Source organism: Lissotriton vulgaris, chromosome 5 (genome assembly GCF_964263255.1).
Source record: "Lissotriton vulgaris chromosome 5, aLisVul1.2, whole genome shotgun sequence".
In the NCBI taxonomy this organism is placed as follows: domain Eukaryota; kingdom Metazoa; phylum Chordata; class Amphibia; order Caudata; family Salamandridae; genus Lissotriton; species Lissotriton vulgaris.
Window position 1 is genome coordinate 1,002,477,911 of NC_141693.1, and position 21,948 is coordinate 1,002,499,858.

A 21,948-nucleotide genomic window follows, 5' to 3' on the forward strand; every position below is an offset into this window, starting at 1 on the left:
ATAAAATTGTTTTCCTGTTTTGCTGTAATGGAAATGAATTAAAAAAATGTACAAAAAAAAATAAATACCATTTGCCAATCTTTTTTTGTCTAAATCTTGGGAGGACCTCCCCATGTTTGTCCATTAGGCTTCCTCGGGTTGCTCACCACATAAGCCTGGCCTCACCGCTTTCATGTCACCAACCGCCACTGCCGAATATTGAAATTAAGATAGGTTTAAAAATGGGACATCTACCTCTGCTTATTCATGTTGAAAAAAGAACTGCAAGTCTAGTGTAATACTGGGTGTGGGACTCTTGCAAGTGTGAGAATCACACAGTTGGTTAAGACAACTATAGAAAAAGTGCAATTTTTATATTGAGTGCGTGAGTGAAAAGGCTGTTTGTGTATGTCGTCTCATGACTTTACCAGTTTTTGAAACTTTAGTTCTAATATTAAGTAATCCCCTTCATGTTATTATTGTAAAACGTTGCCCCTTTCAGAATATGTGAAGGTCATACGTGTGGCAGTGAGTTAAATATTTACTGCAAACTATTTGAGATGCGAAATATTAAGTCCAAAATGATGGCTAACTAAAATAAATGTTTTCTCCTGGTTAACAATTATGACTGGCTCCATTGGTTCAAAATGATTTGTATGGAGAAAGAGACAGGCAAGGGAAGTTTAATGGCATAAAATACACAGATAATATATGAAACTCTTGCAAAAGAAATTAAATATTTAAAATGTTTGTATTTTTATTATTTACAACATTGAAGAAAGCAAAAAGAGATTGGTGTATGAAATTACACTAAGTGCTACGACATGTATTTTTCATCTTTTTATTTTGATTACGGCGTGTGATGTGCAACTAAATAAAAGTAAGAAAAAACTGAATGTCCCAACTATTTGCAAAGACCGTTATTATTTGACTCATTGAAAATATTTATTATCCTTATAGCGATTATTTACATTTGAGTTGTTTGTATTTTTACTGCTTGAGTGGAAAGTGGACGTTTGCATGGTTGACGTTTTGATGCATTACATTTGTTTCTTCAATTTTTTTAACTTGGTATTTTAATATAGATCTTCTCTACCCAGTGCAGTAGATAGTAGTAACTGAAGTGACATGGGATATACAAACTTCAATTATTTAGAATATGGAAAAATGTAATGAATTCAAGTAGCATCAAACAGGTTCCGGGAAATAGGTCTTTCGAGTGGGGTGGGCGGTGTGAGCACCGCCAAGTTCTCTAGTTTTCACCCTATAACTTGCTTTTCTCACCATCACCATCACCAGTGATTAAACACTGAAAAGAGAAAGTGTAAAGGTGTAAGAACATATACGCTATAAAAAGAACAAGAAATATAGAAATGTCTCTTCTTTTAGGAGGTCCCTTCAATTGTCCTTGAGAGAGTTATGAGGCCATTTATCTCAACAGGCATCAAGTTGGGTTAGAAAGCTCCTAAAAGTGAACCCTGCTATATAAGGCTAAGGAAAGAACACACCAGACTAGCTCCATCCCTGCCCTCTCTTCAATAAGATTCCCCACAAAATTCCTTGCGAAGAAACAGGGACAGCGTCTTTATTTTTACCTCCGTTTCTACTCTCGAAATACAACTTGACTGACTCAGAGATGTACTGTTCCCAATTAGCGCCCAGATATTTCGCCTGTTTACGTACAGTTGTGATTTGCTATTCTTCTCTGATCTATTTTTGGTCTCCTTCTGTTTTTCTCTAATTATTGCATTATATCTAGTTATGAAAAATGTGTTTATTTTTATGTATATTTTCCCAATTAGCATCCTCATGGTTTGTCTCTAACCCAGTGTTTTCTTAAAATCCTGCCTGATTTTATAGATGTCCATCCGTCCTTGGCTTTCGCCTAATTCTGCCTTATGACTAATCTTGTAAAATAAGTTCAGAAACCCATCAGGGGTCAAAGTCAAACAATGTCAGTGGTTAAAGTCCATTAAAAAAAGTATGGGAACGATGATGCTGTCAGCATGGGGGCAGGACAGGGGATGGGGTGAGTGAGGGTGTGGGCTTGGCAAAAAAAAAGTAATCTGTAACTTTTTTCAGTTTTTCACCTTCCGGTAACTACATACAATATAACATACAGCTTAGATGAAAATTAATATGTTAATCAGTGGGAAATACACTATTGTACATTATGAAACCGCTATTAGTTAATGCACCGCACCACGTCCTGGTTGGCGCAGTGGGCAATAGTGACTTGTGTATGTTTAGTGCTACAAGGTCCCAGTATGTGGCAGAAAGAACTGGGAACATGCAAGTCATTATTTTGAACTTGACTTACGCACAGTATAAGATAGGCTGCTACAGAATGCGCAAATAGGTTTAAGATAAAAAGTGTTTCCAACATATAGATTTTTTGCAGGCTGTACATAATGCATTTTTTTAAAGTAACTGTCTTTTTAAAGTATACACGTCACAGCTTAGCTTGTAGCTCCCTTACAAAACAACTCAAAAAGAATGAATGTATGTCACCAGGAAGCTTCAAGTGATTCCATCAGGTAAAGTTAATACAGGCTTCCAGGCACCCTTTACATTTGCAGATTGAGCATTTGTGCACATTTACACTTTTTTTAGGCAATCAGGCTTGTAGCTGTCTGCCCCTGCCTTTGTTTCATAGCTCATGAGGCTCCCTGAATGACACTTCAGCTGAAGCTTTTTAACTCCGGGAATTACCCATTTCGGAACGCAGAGCCAGACTGGGAACAGCAACCAGCCCTGTTAGATTGCTGCTCAACCGGCCCTGGAAGCTGGGGAGGGGAGGGTGCTAGTAATAAAAAGCACAGCTCCAGCTTTTGTTACTGGATGCCAATATATTCCAGCACTGCTGCAAAAGCGGCTCCCAGTGACAAAACCGTCCCCAACTGCCAGAAAAACCAACCCTCAGCCCACCGGGGAAGCGCCCGGTGCCCGCTACGGCCAGTCTGGCCCTGCCAGAATAGTTGACCTTTTGACAAAAGGTAGAGGGAACTGTTTTCCTAAAATTAAAACAGTTAGGGCACGTTGTGCCCCTCAGATTCCCCCACCTTGACCACTGAACAATATAAAAGTTAAATAGATATAAAAACTACAGATTGCTTCGGAACTCTGCATGCCCTGCTTTTCTTGCTTTGTAGTTTGCACTACAAGGCCAGGTGTCTCTTATCTTTTTTATTTCATTGCTCAGTAAACAGGGGCCATCAAGAAGGCTTAGCCCACTTTCTCTTTGTTCAGAACGTACTACAAGGGGACGTACCCCTTGTAAAAGGACCTCCTCTCCAGACCCAGTACCCATCAGATACCCAGGGCAAAATTCAAACTACAGGATGAGAAAACACTTGAAAGCAATCCAAAATACACATGCTTACCTAGGAAGTCCACATAGATACCTCAGAAAAAAAGTGTTGTCATAAAGGGATGAGCTGGGACCAAAAAACATTTGTGACAAAATGTTATGACTGACACACTCCCTTCTTCGCTCTTCTCTCAATCCATCCTTTCATTCTGTCTCTCTCTTTATTATGATTTATGTCCTTCTGTCTCCATCTTCTCTCTTTTCCTTCTGCTCTCTTTCCTTTATGTCAGTCTTTTCTTCCCTCCTTACACGTTATCTCTCACTTTCTCACTCTATAGTTTAATACCTTCTGTCCCGGGGATTTGGTTAGTGTCAAAGGTGCCAGTGGGGGTATTGTTCGTATAAAACTAACCTCCAATGGCTCAAGCACTGCAGGAAATGCCTGTTGAGATAAATGGCCAGTTTGGCCACAGAGGAGCGGAAGTGGTTTGCTGTGCGTTGAAGTGATCAGAAAATTAAATAAAGAAAGACTGTTGTCCCCTGGTCAGCACCGAGCACCTTAAAAGTGCAGGGTGTGTAAAGACCACCCATTGTTCATGCAGGGTTTAGTTCTGACACCACTCATTCAGTTCCTAATTTGAGTGGGTGGCACAAGCACTTAATTGTCAACACCAAACGCTTGTGACAGTCTGCCGCAAGGTAGCGTGGTCTGGCTAATTTAGAGATGACCACAACAACAGGTAATTATTATTATAATATGCATTAAAAATGACTATTACATGCTGCCCAAGCCATCCTAATAGCTTTGGAGGCCTGAAATAGTCCGAATTGTCACACTTGTAGGAGTGTGATGGTTAGTAGATATGTCATTACTATCACTGGTAGCATGGCAAGGGCATTGTGTGGTGCAACCTGCAGTGGCCTCTTCACGAGAGCCCTGGCACTTATTTGTTTACAAGTTAAGCACTGCACTCATTAATTCAATCCCCTCCACCAATGTCAATAGCCAGAAAAAGACATGTGCATGAACACCAAAGCCACACAGAAGCCAGCAGAGAAGAAAGAATGTAAGGATATGGTTTGGATCAGAGACCTTGTTAACTTTCCTAGCCAGTGCAAGTGTTTTCATGGCACTGAAGAGAGAGCAAAGACTTGTAAGTATCTCGTAAAATGGTACTACATATACTTAGGGCCAAGACATTAAAATGTAGCTCCTTAAACATGTCTCAGGCCTGACATTGCAGCCTGTGTGTGCATATTTGAACCACCATGTCGACCTGGCGAAATAAACCATTTGCCAGGCCTAAATCTTCCTTTTTAACACATGTTAAGTCACCCCTAGGATAGACCCTAAACAGCCCAGAGGGCAGGGTGCAGTGTATTTAAAAAGTTCGATATTAACTTTTTAAGTTTTACATGATCTGATAGTGAAAAACTCCTAAGTTTGCACCACCAAACTCAGTCCTGTCTCTTCAATGCACCCCTGGACCTGTGGAAGAATCAGAAGAACAGCTGTGTTGCTCTGCTAGGACATCTACTCCACTGTCCTGCTGCCTAAGTGACTGGGCCTGCATCTTGAACTCAGAACTACAATTGTGCTTCCTAGGGCTTATTGGTTGGCCTCCTGATCAGAGCCTCAAGGATCAAAAAGGCTCCAACCACCTTGAACCCAGCACTTGGACTCTGTTTCTGTAAGTCCTACCCCCTAAGTGGGGCCACCCCTGGCCTGGACCCTTAAAAGTGGGCCTGAAGGTGATCTGACAGCCCAGCTGTGGTCCTGTACATAGACCTGATGCAGCACATTGGATCTCCTCGCAGCTGTATTGGAACGGCTGTTGCACAATGCATCCTCAACACAGGCCCTTTCACAACAAGACCCTCATAGACAACATCCTGGACGACGACCAAGGACTTTGCATCGCAGCCTGTAGCTTACTTGGAACCGCTGCTGCATGAAGCACTAACCTGAAGCCTGTATCTGGTCCGTGCTTCATCGCAGTCAGCCTAAGCTTGTGACTTTATACAGGTCTGACCAGATACCCACTGTTGGGACTTTATGCTTCTAGGCACTATTTTCACTTAAATCTTTGGAATTGCATATCTCCAGTTCTACTGACTAGATTTGTATTTTGATCCTAAATCATTTATAAAATTTTACTCTATCCAAATTGGTGCGGTAATTTTCTTGTGTTGTGTTTTCACTTTATTACTATGTACAAATTCATATGCAGGAGGAGTTTAAAGTCCTGCTAATTGTTGCCTATACTTTAGGGTTAGTGACACTGATGGATAGTTTCCTAGTAAAAAAGAAGCAATAGGATTTTATTTATTGTCAATACCAAAATGAGGGATAGTAGCAGAGGCACTCATAAGATGTAGAAAGGAGAAAATGTGGGAGAAGCTATGACATGTATAAATGCAGGAAGAAATAGGGCATGAGCCCAGCATGTGCCTTTAAAAAACTAACAAATTACTGATTATTTTTAAGGATTGTTATCGGTAACTTAAGTAGATCAATCCCAAAGAAGGCTAATATTAGAGGATAAAGATCCTTATGGATTGATAATGTCTCGGCTATGGCTTATGACTATTTAAGCCCCCTTATAATCAATGGGATAGCCAAGTAGTGAGGGCCTTATTTACTCTGTTTTAGAGACACTAACATAGGTGAAAAGGCAGGCTAAGAAAATAAAGGTATTTAACATACGGCCAGTGTCACAGTAAATATGGACCCTTTCCATTACATTTCAGTGAATAAAACAAACAACAAGAAACTAAAAAAGTATATAAAGTGCTAAAACAAAGTATGAGCAGTGCCAAATAATTTAGGCACTTGGGATTCCATGCAACAGCAAACTAAGATTGGAGTCATTCAGTTGGTTGTGCTACACTTTATTTACAGATAATTGACAAATAATATCGACTATTGATAGACAGAATTAAAAAGTTTGCCTCACTGCTCCTCATCCTCCTAGCAGTCCAAGTTATTATCCCTAATCCTGAATTCTGCCTTACTACAGGTCAATTGGCGATTACCTCTTTTATAGTACAGGACTCCAAAATTATTCAATTAAAAATTAAAAGGGGCTTTGATCCTACCCATTTTACAACACTATACCAGACAACACTTATACTGAGAACTCTCATTCGTATCAGCTCTATTTTAAATCCAATTATAGACAGAATTAATTTTACAACCAGTGCATATATGTTTAAAAACATATCTTGGAATAGTTAGCTAGCACTTATTCTAAAGGGCAACTCCAATGATTAGTAAAAAGAAAAAGGAGTTTGGAGTGTACAGGTGATTGAATTGATAGTTGGGGCAGTGTATTTTGTTTTTAATATTCCTTCTTAGAATACAGCCTATCTTAAGACTATTGTTGCACCATATGCCCATGTCCCAATATATCAATCACTTGATATCCTTTGTTAGGTGAAGTAAAGAGAAAATAATTGTACAAAGATGACCGCACATTTTCTGTTCAAACACTGATGCAACAAATGTAAATTGATATTCCTGCCTGTGCCATGAATACCATTGCAGCCTCTCAGGTGCTTTGCGACTCCCTGGCTGCCACCTTTGAAGATAAAATCACGAATATCCCGAACGGCCTCTCGGCCTCGTGTCAGTCCGGCATGCCTTCTGTCCCAGGATCTGTTCAGACGGCCGTTCTTGATGTCTCCGAGGAGGGAATGGCACAGTCTCAGCTGACCTGCTTCCCTCCCCCTTCCTATGAAGACTTCTGTCTGTTGGCGAACAGCGTGTCTTCTGGGTCCCCTTTGGATCCGTTACCCCATAGGTTCTGAAGGTATGTCAGGAGGAATTGTTTTTCCCCCTTTACTCCATCTGTTGCCAGTCCCTCACTACGGCTATGGTTCCGGACTGCTGGAAGCTGGCAGTGGTTTCTCCCTTGCTTAAGATTGCCACTTTGGACCCCCTGTGCCCGGCGAATTATCAACCTATCTCGCTGTTGCCTTTCCCTGTAAAGATTCTGGAGAAACTGGTCACAAGGGCTCTTTCCAGCTTTCTTGAAACCAATGCCTGCCTGGACGTGGCCCAATTCGGCTTCAGGCCGGCCCATGGCGCAGAGTCTGCGCTGGTGACCCTTTTGGACGATCTGCGTTCGCGGGTCGACATGAGACGAGCAGCGTTTTTAGTGCTGCTCGACATGTCGGCCACGTTCGACACGGTCAATCATGCTATGTTACTAAGCAGGCTTCGGAATATTGGGGTGACCGGCCTGGCCCTGGACTGGCTGACTTCTTATCTTTGTAATAGGCAGCAAGCGGTGGCTCTGAGTGTTCCCCAAGGCTCGGCGATTAGCCCTATTTTATTTAACCTGTACCTCTGCCCACTGATTAGATTGATCAAGTCTTTCGGCATATCAGTCATCAATTATGCCGATGACACCCAACTCATCTTCTCCTTCGAGGGTAGTGATGCAGTTTCTAGGGAAACATTTCAATGCTGCATGACTTCCACGGCGGGTTGGCTACGCCAAAATTCTCTTCAGTTTAACGGGTCAAAAACTAAGGTACTGCACTGGTCTTTGGATCGCACGCCTCACCCCCTGCCTGAGGAGTTTTGGCCTACTTCCATTCTAGGCACAGTGGCCGCAGCAGAGTCTGCTCGTAATTTGGGTGTCACGTTTGGGCCAAGTCTTCAGCTGGACGCTTTTGTTAATAAAACCATTGCGACATGCATGCTGCTGATTCGCACTCTGCGGAAAGTTCTCCCTTTACTTCCTCCTTTGGCAAGACCTGAAGTAGTTCGCAGTATCATTCTCAGTAGGCTGGACTACTGCAATGCGCTGCTTCTGGGAGCCCCTAACATTCTGATTATAAAGCTGCATCGTGTTCAGAATATGGCAGCTAAGTTGGCTCTTTCTTGTCCACGCTCTGCTTCCTCTTCCCTTGCACTTTCGGACCTCCACTGGCTGCCGGTTCACCAGCGGATTTGTTTCAAGGCCTCCTGCCTTGTCTTTAGAGCTCTTCACGGTTTGGGACCGGTGATGCTGCAGGAACTTTTTTCCTGGTACTCAGCTGCTAGAAATCTTAGATCCTCTTCTGCCTTCCTAGCGAGAGTCCCTAGGATTAAAAGGGTGAGGATGGGCGGCCGCTCTTTCAACTTCACTGCCGCTAAGCTTTGGAATTCTCTGCCTTTGCCATTACGGAGCAGGTAGGATCTGTCCTCTTTCAAAAAGGGCCTTAAATGCCACCTCTTTCCAAGGGTAGTGTAATGTCCGCTATATGTAGGTAAAGTTAAGGTCAAAGCGCCAGGATACCCTCTGGGTGACAGTCGCGCTCAACAAGTATGTGTTACATTACATTACATTACATATTCTTGACGAACTGGACTAGAGAGAACAAAACAATATTTTAAAACAGCCAGAAAAGCTTCAGGGACCTAGCTTTGTCGCTAAGTTTGGGGATGAGGTGAGCTTCAGATTTTCCGACAGTAAGACTGGCATTAAATACATTATAAAGAAGCAGGGTTCATGAGAGAGACATAAGGGGCATTGGAAAGAAAGAGGAGTTCAGATTGGTATGAGTACTAAGAGAGAAAACACACTATTTTGAGAGAGTGTGAGTGTTTTTGTCTGTGTGTATGTAAAAAGTCCTGCTGAAATCCGACTGACATCTCACTATACCCTACTGAGAGCACCTGTCCCCAACTACTTATCTGAAAATGCATTTATTAGGGGGTGTAACACCCCAAACACCCCCTCCTGAAGCTACGCCCCTGCAAAGCTTATCAAAATTGAGACACCACTTTGGATATTTTCAATACTTGCAGTCTTTGAAAGATATCCTTAGAGGAGTATAAGATTATGTAGTCAATAGGATGCAGCTCTGTGCAGAAAGATTGCACAAAATAACAGCGAACAGTCCTACTGTCTCTTTGGTGCCAGGCAACGTGGGCATTATCATATATAAAATCAAAATGTATCGTAATAATGGCATTAATAAAGAGGCGATTAAAGCTTACAAAAAAGGAATCAGGCTCGCCCAGGCAACCTACTATTCAGATAAAATTCTTGAAGCTAAATCTAAGCCGAAGGAAATATTTAGTATAATAAAGCTATGCACCAGCCCCAATACGGCAACCCCGTCTAATAAAACCCAGGACCAATGTAATGAGCTTGCAAACTTTTTTCATGATAAAGTTGTAAAAATCTACTCTACATTCCCATCAGTAGCTACAAACCGGGACGCGACTGCCTCACCTCTTCCTAGATCGCACCTTCATCCCGAGCAGCCCTCCCTTGAGCACTTCCCTCTTATGGATCTCGACACTTTGAACAAGGTGGCACGCCAAGTTAAATCAGGCTCCCCTTGTGACCCTGCCCCCCCAGATGTCCTGCTGCAGGCATCTAAAATCACCTTGCCAATAATGCTGGAACTTCTCAACTCGTCCATCTCTGCATGCGTAGTCCCCACGACATGGAAACAAGCCATGGTGCGGGCGCTGCTAAAAAAACCTAGCCTAGATCCCGATGATAATGCTAGCTACCGCCCCATCTCACTTCTCCCTTGGGTCAGCAAGGTTTTGGAGAAGTTTATAAACGTCCAACTCGTTCAGTTCCTAGAGAACCATTCTCTGCTACACACATCACAGACAGGCTTCAGACCGAAGCACGGTACTGAAACCGCCTTGCTAGCAGTCACAGAAGAATCTCGAAGGGTACTGGATCAGGGAGGATCAGTGGCAGTGATCCTCCTTGATCTAAGTGCCGCATTCGATACGGTCAGCCATAACACCTTGCTGAACCGTCTCCATGACATCGGAGTATCTGGCGACGCACTAAGGTGGTTTGAGTCTTTCCTGTCTGAGAGATCCTTTCGGATCTTTGATGGCGAGACAACGTCCTCTAGCAAAACCCTCAGCTGCGGAGTACCACAGGGCTCCTCTCTGAGCCCTGTGCTGTTCAACGTATACATGAGGCCGCTGGCGGGTGTCGTCGAACCGTATGGCATCAAAATTGTGTCATACGCCGACGACACTCAACTAGTGGTCTCATTGACCGCTAGCAACAACAGGCAATGCCCGGCAGATCTGCTAAAATGCTTAGAGGATGTCAAGGGATGGATGACCTCCTCCTCCCTAAAACTGAATGGGGACAAGACGGAGCTAATGCTCCTAGGCCCTACCCCCCCAGTACCTTTCACCTCTCTATGGCCCTGTACTCTGGGTCCCCTCCCCATCCCCAAGGAAAGTGTGAAGAGCCTAGGAGTGTGGCTGGATAACAAACTCTCGTTTACCACCCAGGCCATGAAGTTGTCCGCCACATGCTTTGGCCTACTAAGAATTCTTAGAAAGATCCTTCCACTTCTACCGTTAGAAGCTAGAAAGGTGGCGGTACAAGGCCTCATTCAGTCTCGTCTGGACTCGAATAACGCCCTGTATGTTGGGGCTCCCGAAATGACCCTCCGGAAATTACAGATCGTGCAAAACTGTGCAGCACGCACTCTGCTACAGATTCCACGATCCCAGTCAGCCAGACCCGTTCTGAAGAGTCTCCACTGGCTGCCAGTGAGGCAGAGAGTAGCATTCAAGGCGTTATGCATGGCACATCACGCCTTTTGGAAAACAGGCCCACCCATTAACACCGACCTTGTTATCCCCTATCACCCAAACAGGAATCTTAGGTCGATGGAAGCCTTCCTTGCTGTTGTTCCCAGAGTGAAGAGAGCCAGGTCGGGTGGCAGGCTGTTCTCTCTAAACACTGCCAAACTCTGGAACGCCCTTCCCCTCTCACTCCGATCTAACCCAAATCTGCTTTCATTCCGAAAAAACTTGAAGACACTACTGTTTGCTAAATCTTTCGTGTCCTAATTCTTCCGTTCCTGGTAACTCCGCCTCAGCACAACTCAGCGCTTGGACGCCCCTGGGCAGCAATCGCGCTCAATAAATTTATTTTCATTTCATTTCATTTCATTTCATTCATTTTGACAAATCTTCTCTTTTTATGTGTTCAGCTCAAAGTAAAGGTATTGAGACGGAACAAGAACTAATTACATTGTGCAAGGGAAAGCATTCTGTTAGTATGCAGCGCCTTATGCCACAAAGCTTTACAAAATGTATTGATCCATATCATTCATCCTTTTAAATGTGGCATAGCCAGATAATCAACTATTATCTGACAGAGAAGTTTTTAGAAGCACTGCTTTAGAATTTTCGAGCAGAATTATGCATTATGTGAGTTCTAGTCTTGGTTATGTTATTGTCTCGTGCTACCATGTGCCAAAGAATAACAGATGACCTCGATATAGTGAATTATTGTTAAATAGTTAAGTTACTGCATGGTTTTGTAAACATACAGAGAGTAATGGTTTTAATGTGAATATGTCATTTTAAAATGTATCATTCAAAGCGGTGAAACATATATTTGTTTTTTTTTTGCTGTATGCCAATTTTCCTTGGTTTGATACATTTTAGAAAAAAGTCAATAGCACAAAAAGTAGAACATACACCAACCTTGTGTTACAAGGCATGCCTAAATATGTAAAAATATGAAACTCATGTAAAAGGTCTAGTTAGTATACAAAATCCGAACGGCATGTAATCAGCAAAATAGAAAGGTTACATGAGTATCTCTCATAAGAATAGCTTCCTCCTCACCGTCTGTTACTGCTCGGATCTTTGTATTTATTTCTCAACATAAGTAAGAAAACATTTTATAAGGTATCTGTGCAAAATATGGTACAATTAAAACCTGCAGTAAACAAAGCAGCAGTATTCAAAAGCCTGATGTCAACCCTTTTCAAGTACAGCATTTAAGGACACATAAATATAAGACCAAACAGCTGTGGTCTAAATGTGGCCAGATTGTAATAGACGCTGAGTATGATATTCAATAGTAATATGTGGCCAGAGCAGTTTCCCTCAGCTACACCCACAACAATACATTCAATGTTTTTAACATAAAGGTACCCATCCGTCTTCAAGCACTGGTCTAAATTCATGATCAATGCTACAACCATGAAAAAAATGGATTACTCTACTAACTTATTGGTTGGTCCACTTCAATCTTCAGTTGTTTCTTATTTGGATAGAATCAAACAGTTCACCAAATGTATGCAGTAAATCCTCCTGAACTAGTTTATCTTCTCGAAGTATATGCCTTTTACTAGCGACTGCCAACAACCACGTTTGCTACCTGCCAAATATTGTGCTTTAGACAGGCTATTAACCGTAGTGTTTAAGGTAATACAGCACTACTTCACCTATCACGTAACCTGCCCAACAGATCTAGACATACACTCCTATGGTCATCGTACCACATACCTTCAAACAACTGTGTGCCGCATGCCTATTCTGGGCTATTGGCCTATCAGCTCCAGCAGATTGAAACACCCTTCCTTCTCCTTCAACCTCTCTCCCCTCTTTCAAGGTCACATTATTAACGCATGCTCTGTAGCTTGGCTACCAAATCATCTGGTATCCCTCCACAGGCTTGCACCCACCTTCATAAGCATGCAAAATCACCTGGCATCCAAGAGAAACAGCTCCACCCTACTGCACACTACCCATTGTATAAAAATTAAATATTTTATGTAAACTGTGCCTCCATCTAACCAGCACCCAGCCTTCCCTCACCTACGCTTGCAAATGTTTCCGGACTAATGTCTGCTCTTCTAAGAAGCAATTGTTTCTCTACAACCATGAACAAATAAAGCAACTGAAAGTGACCCCAATGCTTCCCCCTTTTTCGTCTTTATGTCTCTGCAGGAATGGCCACCTACATGGATAAGCTGTTTACATTTCGAAATGGGCAGTGGGAAGATATCCTAAGTGATGAAGTGAACATCAAGAGAGGTGTTGCAAACCGTTTTGCTGGACGTTCTGTGGCCTGCATTGATAGAAAGGTAAGATAGTTGTGTAATTATCAATGGTGCATAGCTGTCCTGTCCATCAATGGTAGTTTGCACCACATTTAATACTTTACAATAGACTGGGTTTTGCTTCTTCTTCATTTAAAAGAAAAAATAAAATGTTCTAATATCAGATTGATTTCAAAAGTGCAAGCAAGTAATTGAGTTTAAGATTCAAATTGATTTGTACTTTCCTTGTTGGGTTCCCTGTGTTCCTACCAGCTGAGTATATATCTGGAAGCATACAACTCTTTTAACTATTCATTTTTCCAGTATTTCTTAATATGACGACTTCTTAAGCTGACAGCACGAGTTTTGCATGATATTGGAGGAGTCTCTGTTGGGTGTGCTAACTCCTCTACCCCAATTTAGTTCAGGCCTTGAGACAGTTTTAGCTGTCTTGCCAGTCTCGTTTTCCAAAATAGTCATAATAAAAAAATCATAATAATAATACAACCACATGCACTCACACACTCACTCCACCCTCTTCATCCATTTGCCTGACAGAGTGTCATTTAAATGCGACTTTCACCCACCACAACAATGGGTCAGCCCGCTTCATACATTGGCAGTCTTGCTCTGCAGGTAACTTATGGCCTCATTACGACAGCCTGTCGGTGGCGGGCCCTCCGCCACCGGAATGAGGTTTTCCGTCCACCAGATAACTAAATAAATAATTAAATATGGCGGACGGACAGGTGGAGGTCGGAAAGACCGACCGACACGGTCCCAACATGCGATCGTTCTCCGACCTCCTGTCAGACCTCCCGGAAGGCCAGCATTGAAGCTCTGCCAGCAATAATATCCCTATCCACTGGTCGTTCTGCGGCGTTCAACCTGCCATAAAATTATTGTGGAAACGGATTTGGCCCCCCACATTCCCAGGGACAAGAGCACTCCTCTACATATCCCTGAACCATGTGGCAGGCACCGCATGGTGCCTGCCACGTAGTGCAGGGATATGCAATCGCCTCTTTTATTGCATAGCGGCGGGAGCTACTGGTTGCATCTCCGTCTCAATGCAAAAAATAGGGCCTGTGACCGCTGCAGTGGCAGTCGCATCATAATGCGGTTGGTGGGTAGGTCTCCCCGTAGGTGGCCGGTCCCACTACTGCAACAATGGCGGTCGGTCGAAAGTCCGATCACCATCATATTGACCCCCCCTAATCTGGTCTGATTACATGTACACAGCCACCAGAAAAGTTGAATATGTTTTTTACATGGTTACCATTTTTCCATGGTGCATATGTTGGCAAAACAATTGATAGAACAATTACACTCTTGCCAAGGCCAGGCCAACTGGATTTGTCAATGCTTGTTGCTAATGTTGCACATTCTGGAAAATAAAGTTAGTTGCAATTCAATATGTTAAAAAGACAAAACTAAATGTTGGCAACATATTTAATGTGGAACTTGGAGTTGCTGCGACCCAGTGAATGATCAGCGTTTTCCCAATACAGTAGCAGTGGTTTTCCTTTATTCTGAAATGGTGTGGTGAAGACAAGCACGCATGAATAACGGCTAAGAGACTGATATCGTGAATTTCCTGCAACAACTAACAGAGTGTAGGATGCAGTCTACTTCCACTTAGTCATAGTCAAATAAAGTTCATTGTAAAATCATTTTAAAATCATAAGACTTTCATAAAGCCTCCATGGCAAGCTTACACATAGCATATAAAATATACAATTAACATCAATATATAGTCATGAGAGTACACTAACACACCTTCAAAGCTTGGAAAATTCAGATTTATTTTTAAGTGAAAATAAATTTGTATAGCATTCAGATTTAGGAAAATTGAGTTCTGACGAAGGCAAGGGAAGCACAGTAGAGACACTGATGAACGACCACAGGGTAAGAGATAGGTTTACAATCTTTTACAAAACGTGGTATGACATTTGATAAACTTTACATTAAAAGGAAATCAGTTCAAAACTTTAGATGCAGTAACAGAAAAACGTCGACTTCTAGTGCATATTCTTCACAATTTAGGGATTACTGAGAATTTAGAAGAGCTGCAGTTAGGAATTTTGATTGACTGATGCCACTACAAGATAACTGAGGTGATCATGAAATACAAGGCTTAATGGCATGCTTTAAAAATGCAGGGTTTGCTAATGTGGAGCCAGTGGAATAATTTTAGATGAACAGTGACTTTACAACGATGATTTAGTCCAAGAATAAGCTGATCTGTGGCAATTTTATTTTTTTAATTCTGGTCCAAGCATGAGATGGTAAAATTAGGTGGAGAGTGTTTCAATAATCTAAATTGGACAGTATTGGCTCCTGTGCAAAAGATTTACATGATAATTAAGGCAGGACAGGAATAATGTTTCACTTGCAGCATAAAGTAGCAGGTTAAAAGAGTATCATTTGGAGCAGTCAAGACAATTGACATTCAAATGACAACGAAAAGTGATACAGAGATTTAGGCCGTAGCAGAAGGTTTGTGCGCTGGCCAAGAGCCTTTGGCCACCATGCTAGTGACCAAATAGAAGAGCTTCTTCTTTGTCTGTATTCAGACAAAGATAATAAGAATTATAGGATTATGAGTTAGCCTCTTGACTGTAGTATTTGCTAAATTGGACTGTAAGAAAGAATGATCACAATCCAGTCTTAGAAATAAGTGAGTATTGTCAGTATAAGAACAGAATCAATGTGGAAAGAGCACATGAGAGCTGCGAGCGATGATACATAGATATTAAAGAGGGTCATACTAAACAGTAAACCCTGTGATGAGCCACGTGGCATGTCTTTTAATGCAGAATGGAATGGGGTAAGGAAGGCAGCTTGCGAGTGATCCTCAAGCAAAGAAGAAAGCCAATGCAGATCATAGTCGCCACTCCACAGTTGCCTAAATGATCAATGAGAATGGAATGAAAGGCCTGTCGAAGGGTGCTGAGTAGTCCAGGAAGGTCAACATCACTTCCTTTCCTAAATCTAGTGATGCATGTATATTATTGGTGACTGGGACAAGAATAGTCTCAGTACAATACAAAGGCTGGAAGCCATATAGTGAGGAGTTGAAGACTGTATCAGCTTCAGCAAAAGCAGTCAACTGTTAGCTGACAATGCCTTCAGTTGTTTTTATTGGAAAGGGTAACCGGGATATAGGGCAATAATTGAGCAGAAGATATAGATTCAATTTGGGCTTCTTTAGGAGAAGCACCAACAGCTTGATTTTCAATCCGAAGGCACTCTACAAATTTGAAGAGGAAGTGTACTGGGTACCTGAAGGTTGAGGCAATGGCGAGCACTCTAGGTATCTTCACAGGGCAGGGACTTGGGAGGAACCTGATGAAAAAGAGTTCAGCTTAGAGAAAACCGAGGCCTCTGGGGCAGGAGAGAAGACTGTTAGGACGGAAGGTGTGAGCGCCTCATCACTGACTAAAGGGTGGTCGAGTGGAGTAATCATGAAACGTTTGAAGCATATTCATGATTAGTCTTAAAGAATTTAGAAAAATAATCGCATAATACTTCACTTATGAAAGGATGATATCTGATTTGCAGATCTTTGGTGAGCCAGAATTTTATATATATTAAAGCAGTGCTAATATGGATTTGGTAGTAAGATGCACAGGAGGTTTTTGTTCTTGCTATTTAACCTCTAGACAGATCATCATCTTGATCAGAAAAATCATCTTTCATTTTTTATCTATGTGGAAAGTAAAAGCCACATTAGATCTGTTGGCCTGTGTAAACATTCATATTTATCAAGCTTTGAGGTAAAAGTTAAATCTGGAGTTTCTTTAGGTATAGTTAAAGTCCTCGTTTTTTCGCTCAAGGATGATGCTGGCCTGTTAGGCTATGTAGTGGTTTTAATAAAAGTGCACAATTGTACTAACACGATGTAATTAACACATATTGAATAATCAATGGTGCATAGCTGTCCATCAATGGTAGTATGCACCATCTTTAATACTTTACAGTAGGTTTGATTCAAGAATATTTGTTTTTTCGCCATTTTAATGAAAAAATGAAATGTTCTGAGCAGCAGTATTCACTTTAACATCGATAAAGTATGCACTTTAGCATCCTTAATGGATTATGCTGCCTGCACTCATGCGGTCGTCTTTCTGTCATTCCACGTGGTGCACTCAGGTCACGATTGTACGTTTCTAAGTTATGTTCTGAAACACGATTTAATGTTCTCATGTACAACATAATGCTTCATTCTTAAGCTTCAGTTTCATGCTGTGCTAGCAATGCTTTCTCAAGGCCTCACCACACCACAGTGGGATTCTTAAGAAAACGTAACCTTGACTTGTAGCGGAATTTGTACTAAGGTGTCAGAGGAGCAGAGGGGATGGGAAATGAATTGTAAAAGCCTGTGGTATTGTGCTGATAAATATGACTTCAAAATGCATTGTTCTTTCTGCGAAATGATTGGGTGAGATCTTTGAGCCTTTGCGTATTCACACCAAATTGTGTAAACCTCATTGTATTTTACTCTATAAAATGAGTCTAAAGATTGGATTCACTTCACCCGATCTTTAGAGGGTCAACACTGTCTGTCTGATTAATTTACTGAGCTCCATTCTACTCGGCTCTGCTATTTCATGATCTACATTTATCCTGAGAATCATGCTTTTATATAACAAATGACTGACTGACTTTTTGCCATTTACTTGCTTCTGTATTGCCTTCAATAAACCTTCATGGCTTTTATAATAGTACTTGTCAGTATTTACTGTGAAGCCTAATGTGTTTTACATTGAATTCCTAAATGTTTTTTGATAGTGAATATACATATTGACCAAGTCCAGTTGCGGAGCAACAAAATCCGTAGGAGATTAACACTACTACCAGTTCATCCATAGAGCTTCAGATTGCAGACAGATGTAAAAGCACTACATCAAAGGGTATGCACAAATGAAATAGATTAAAATGTAAGCTTTAAGGGGCTGGTAATTGGGATACTTGAAGTAACACCTGGTACCGCCCAAATCTCAATTATTAGTTTTCTGAGAAATATCAGCTGGTCAGAGCTGCCAATCTTCATCAGGTGAATACTGCCCAGTATTGACTTGAACATGCACATTTGGTTGCAGTAAACACCGACCTCTGCATGTTAATCTGGCTAAATTAGTAATTGGGCGAAATGTATTACACAAAAAAAATATGAGCTGGCAACTTCTATCTGAGAAAAAATCACATTATTTATCGGGCTGCGCGTAAAGGATGGCCTTAGTCGGGCTTGAAGTTATGGCTTTTGAGGGGTTTCCTGGAAAGGTGAGGAACAAGAAATGCCTAATAGTTTCTAGAGATATATTAGAATATATGCGGTTCCTGTCTTTTACAGGATTGGCCATTAGCGCTAGCAGTGTCAGAATTAAGGTGAAAGTGTCATTTGTATGTGCATGGCCAACTGCCTCAATTATGAGATTTCAACCACTGTTCAGTAATATATACTTATCAAACCCTTCCTAAGTAGCAAGTAATTTAAGAGAATAAGATTAATTAACACCTCATCCTGCCTTTTATTAACTAACAGAGTCAAATTAACATTCTCTATCATGTCATGGCTCCCTCAGGTGATTGAAGAGTACAGAAGCAAGAATGGCAGGACAATGAGCGCATTTTCACATACATTATCAGTGCAACAGAATCAGCTTTTAATACCATTCAGAATGTCTGCAGAATCGTTTAGTTTCTATACATTCTGGGATTTAGCCAGACTGCAAGCCATAGCAGCTGCAGGTAATTTGAATTTGATCAGCTGTGTAGCACAGACCAAGTGTTTCTGCATGAGCAGTGTGGGTGTGCATTTATGCATGACCAGTTCCTGGGACAAGTACCTGTTTTATAGATGTGCCAAGTTAACAGGGTCTGCAGAATACTGCTAGTAGCAAAGCTACATCATGTCTTGTGCTTCCGTAAGAGAGGGTCACATAAAGGTTCCATATAAACAGATGAAAACCTAATGCTGCCTAAACTGAACACCATCTGCAATGACGTGTGGGGCCTGACTCTGACTAAGGTGGTCCTCTGTATAACCAGTGGCTTGGGTGATCTTTTATGTCACTTAACATTCCATCAGTCTTTGAAAGCTGCCCATATTTTATTCCAGGACCTAACATAGTTGGGCCTTTAAACCTCTGTAATGCCATTTATGAACAGGGTACAGAGTTGAGGCTATAACCTAGCCCTAATTCTCTATTCTCGCTAGCTTAAAAACATAAGCCATTTCACATCTAGCAAATTTATGTACAGAAATGAAAATTACATTCTTATGATTGCGAAAATGTCCCACAGTGTGGCTGGGTTTACCTCATGGAGTGAGTATTGATGTGGACTTCATTTGATTTTATAGCTTGCAACTGTGCGTAAACCAAATGTAGGCAGACCATAGACTTGTGAGACTTGTAGTCCCAGGTATCAGCAGTTATGCTCTTTCTCAGGTGCTCAATGTAGGCTTCATCATTAAGGATATTGTTCGTGGAAACTGTGCTCTTGTACCAGAAACCATGTTACTCTTCCTAGTATTCCAGGCACCTATGTTTCAAGAAGCAATAATTGCCAAAAAAGGGCATTGTTGTTAGTAGCTGTCCCTTGATGTAAACTCTACATAACCGTCACACAGGATGCATGTGAACATTGAGCCTGAATCTGCATGAAAAGTTTTACTACCTTGAATGGGTGCAGACTTATACATTTTAACAAGTATTCCTGCAAATATTCATCAGTCACAGGTCTCCAGGAGCATATCAGGGAAACATTTGTGATTTCCTATCTGCTTTCATGCAAACACAGCTGTGACGTGAAAGTGAGTAGTAGCTGACGTAAAGAGACTCCTACAGTAATATGTGATGCACCAGTCCCGTTTAATGCACAGTTTGCATCAAGGAGTGCCTCAAGATCTTTATATCAGTGTTTGCTGGTAAAGTATCAGCCATTTAATCCCATTTTAAGGATTTAGAAATAGTACCAGTCTGCAGTTCAACATGTGTTATGGGTAGGCTATCCAGTTTTCGGTTTAAACCTTTAATAAGTGATAAAACCCCTCCAAAAGGGAAGCAGCCCTCATCAACAATAAACTGCACATCCACAAATGAAAATCACATTCTAAGAAAGGAAAGTGAGAGAGAATTAGTCATTTTTATTTATCTCAGAAGGGGCCAACACAATGTACATTCTTTATTCAATCGAGGAGCAAGAAAGACTGTTCTAAGAATATTCAGCTTGTACTATGTTGTTTAGTCGCCGACTGGATGAAGAACAGGCGTCTGAAGCTGAACTCGGACAAGACGGAGGTACTCATTCTCGGACCCACCCCCTCAGCCTGGGACGACTCCTGGTGGCCGACCACACTGGGAACAGCACCGACACCCACCAACCTAGGATTCTTCCTCGACTCCTCCGTCTCCATGTCTAAACAGGTTTATGCCGTCTCCTCCTCCTGCTACAATACACTCCGCATGCTCCGCAGGATCTACAAGTGGATCCCGACCAAAACAAGAAGAACGGTGACACAGGCCCTCGTCAGCAGCAGACTGGACTACGGCAACGCACTCTACGCAGGAATCCCAGCCAAACACCTACGACGACTACAACGCATCCAAAACGCCTCACCCGACTGATCGTCAACGTCCCCCGCCACAGCCACATCACCCCCACCTGAGAGACCCACACTTGCTCCCGTCAACAAGAGGATCACCCTCAAGCTCCTCACCCACGCACACAAAGCACTCCACAACGCCGGACCAGCCTACCTGAACAGCAGACTCAGCTTCTACACCCCCACCAGCCAGCTTCGCTCCGCCAGCCTCGCCCTCGCCACTGTCCCCCGCATCCAACGAACACCCTCCCTACCCACCTACGGCATACCCAAGACCTACTCGCCTTCAGAAGACTCTTAAAGACCTGGCTCTTCAAGCAGTAGCGGCACCCCATCCCCTCAGCGCCTTGAGATCCTCACAGGTAAGTAGCACGCTTTACAAGTACTCTGATTGATTGATTGATTGATTTAGGGATATCACTTTTTTTCCTACAGTTATATGTGCTTGGATTAAATGTGCAGGGTTTTACAGCATGTTACTAGGACTGTTCTAATTGTTTATACACTTCACAGAGTCTGGGAATATTGAAATCATATTTTATATGTTGTCTGTGTTTAATTTGTGTTCACTGTTGAAATGGCTGGCTCATAAGAATCTTGGCCAATATGTACTATCACATTTGACCACAGAATTGATTAAAACCCTTTGATACATCGCCCCATTTTCTAACATGTCAGTAATGATAGCAGGTCACATGCCAAACTACCCGGACTTTAAATATTTAATGTACAGTGTAGTAATGATACTTGTGAAACGAATGCTGTCACCGTGCACATAGGCTAGTGGTGAGAACATGGCACAAGACTTTCCACATACCAAAACAATTTATAGATGCAAGGTTTCCCATTGTAATGCGATATATTTAGCTAATACGGGCCTTTTACCCCTATTACTGCTGGGGCTTTTGAGCCTGCAGGTTCAATGTAAACAGCAAAACGTTGAATTCCAGAAAACAATGTGGTGTCATTTGAAGGTCAGGACCTACCTAAAAGGAGACATTTGCCATATTCACACTATAGCAGCGCCACTTTAATGTAGTCAGGCAAATAGTTCAGAAAAGCAGTGGTGTGTATGATTAGAGACTCAACTTTCAGGTGCCTTACAATACAGGGCTGCAAATTAATCTAGCATAATTCAAAATTTAAAAGGTATCAGACAGCTGAAGACAGGGTTGACTATCCCTACAATGCCATAATATTCAGTAAGAAGTAGGTGAAT

At 41.9% G+C, this 21,948-nt stretch overlaps 1 protein-coding gene across 2 annotated transcripts in view; it reads left to right on the plus strand.

Annotated features, from left to right (window-relative positions):
* The window catches only part of CRTAC1 (cartilage acidic protein 1), a 1,573,434-nt gene that overhangs the window by 697,046 nt on the left and 854,440 nt on the right, over window positions 1-21,948 (plus strand). For both annotated transcript variants that reach the window (XM_086922610.1, XM_086922611.1), the window contains exon 4: window positions 13,026-13,162. In XM_086922610.1, coding sequence (XP_086778736.1) covers window positions 13,026-13,162 — 137 coding nt within the window. The remainder of the gene's footprint in view (window positions 1-13,025; window positions 13,163-21,948) is intronic.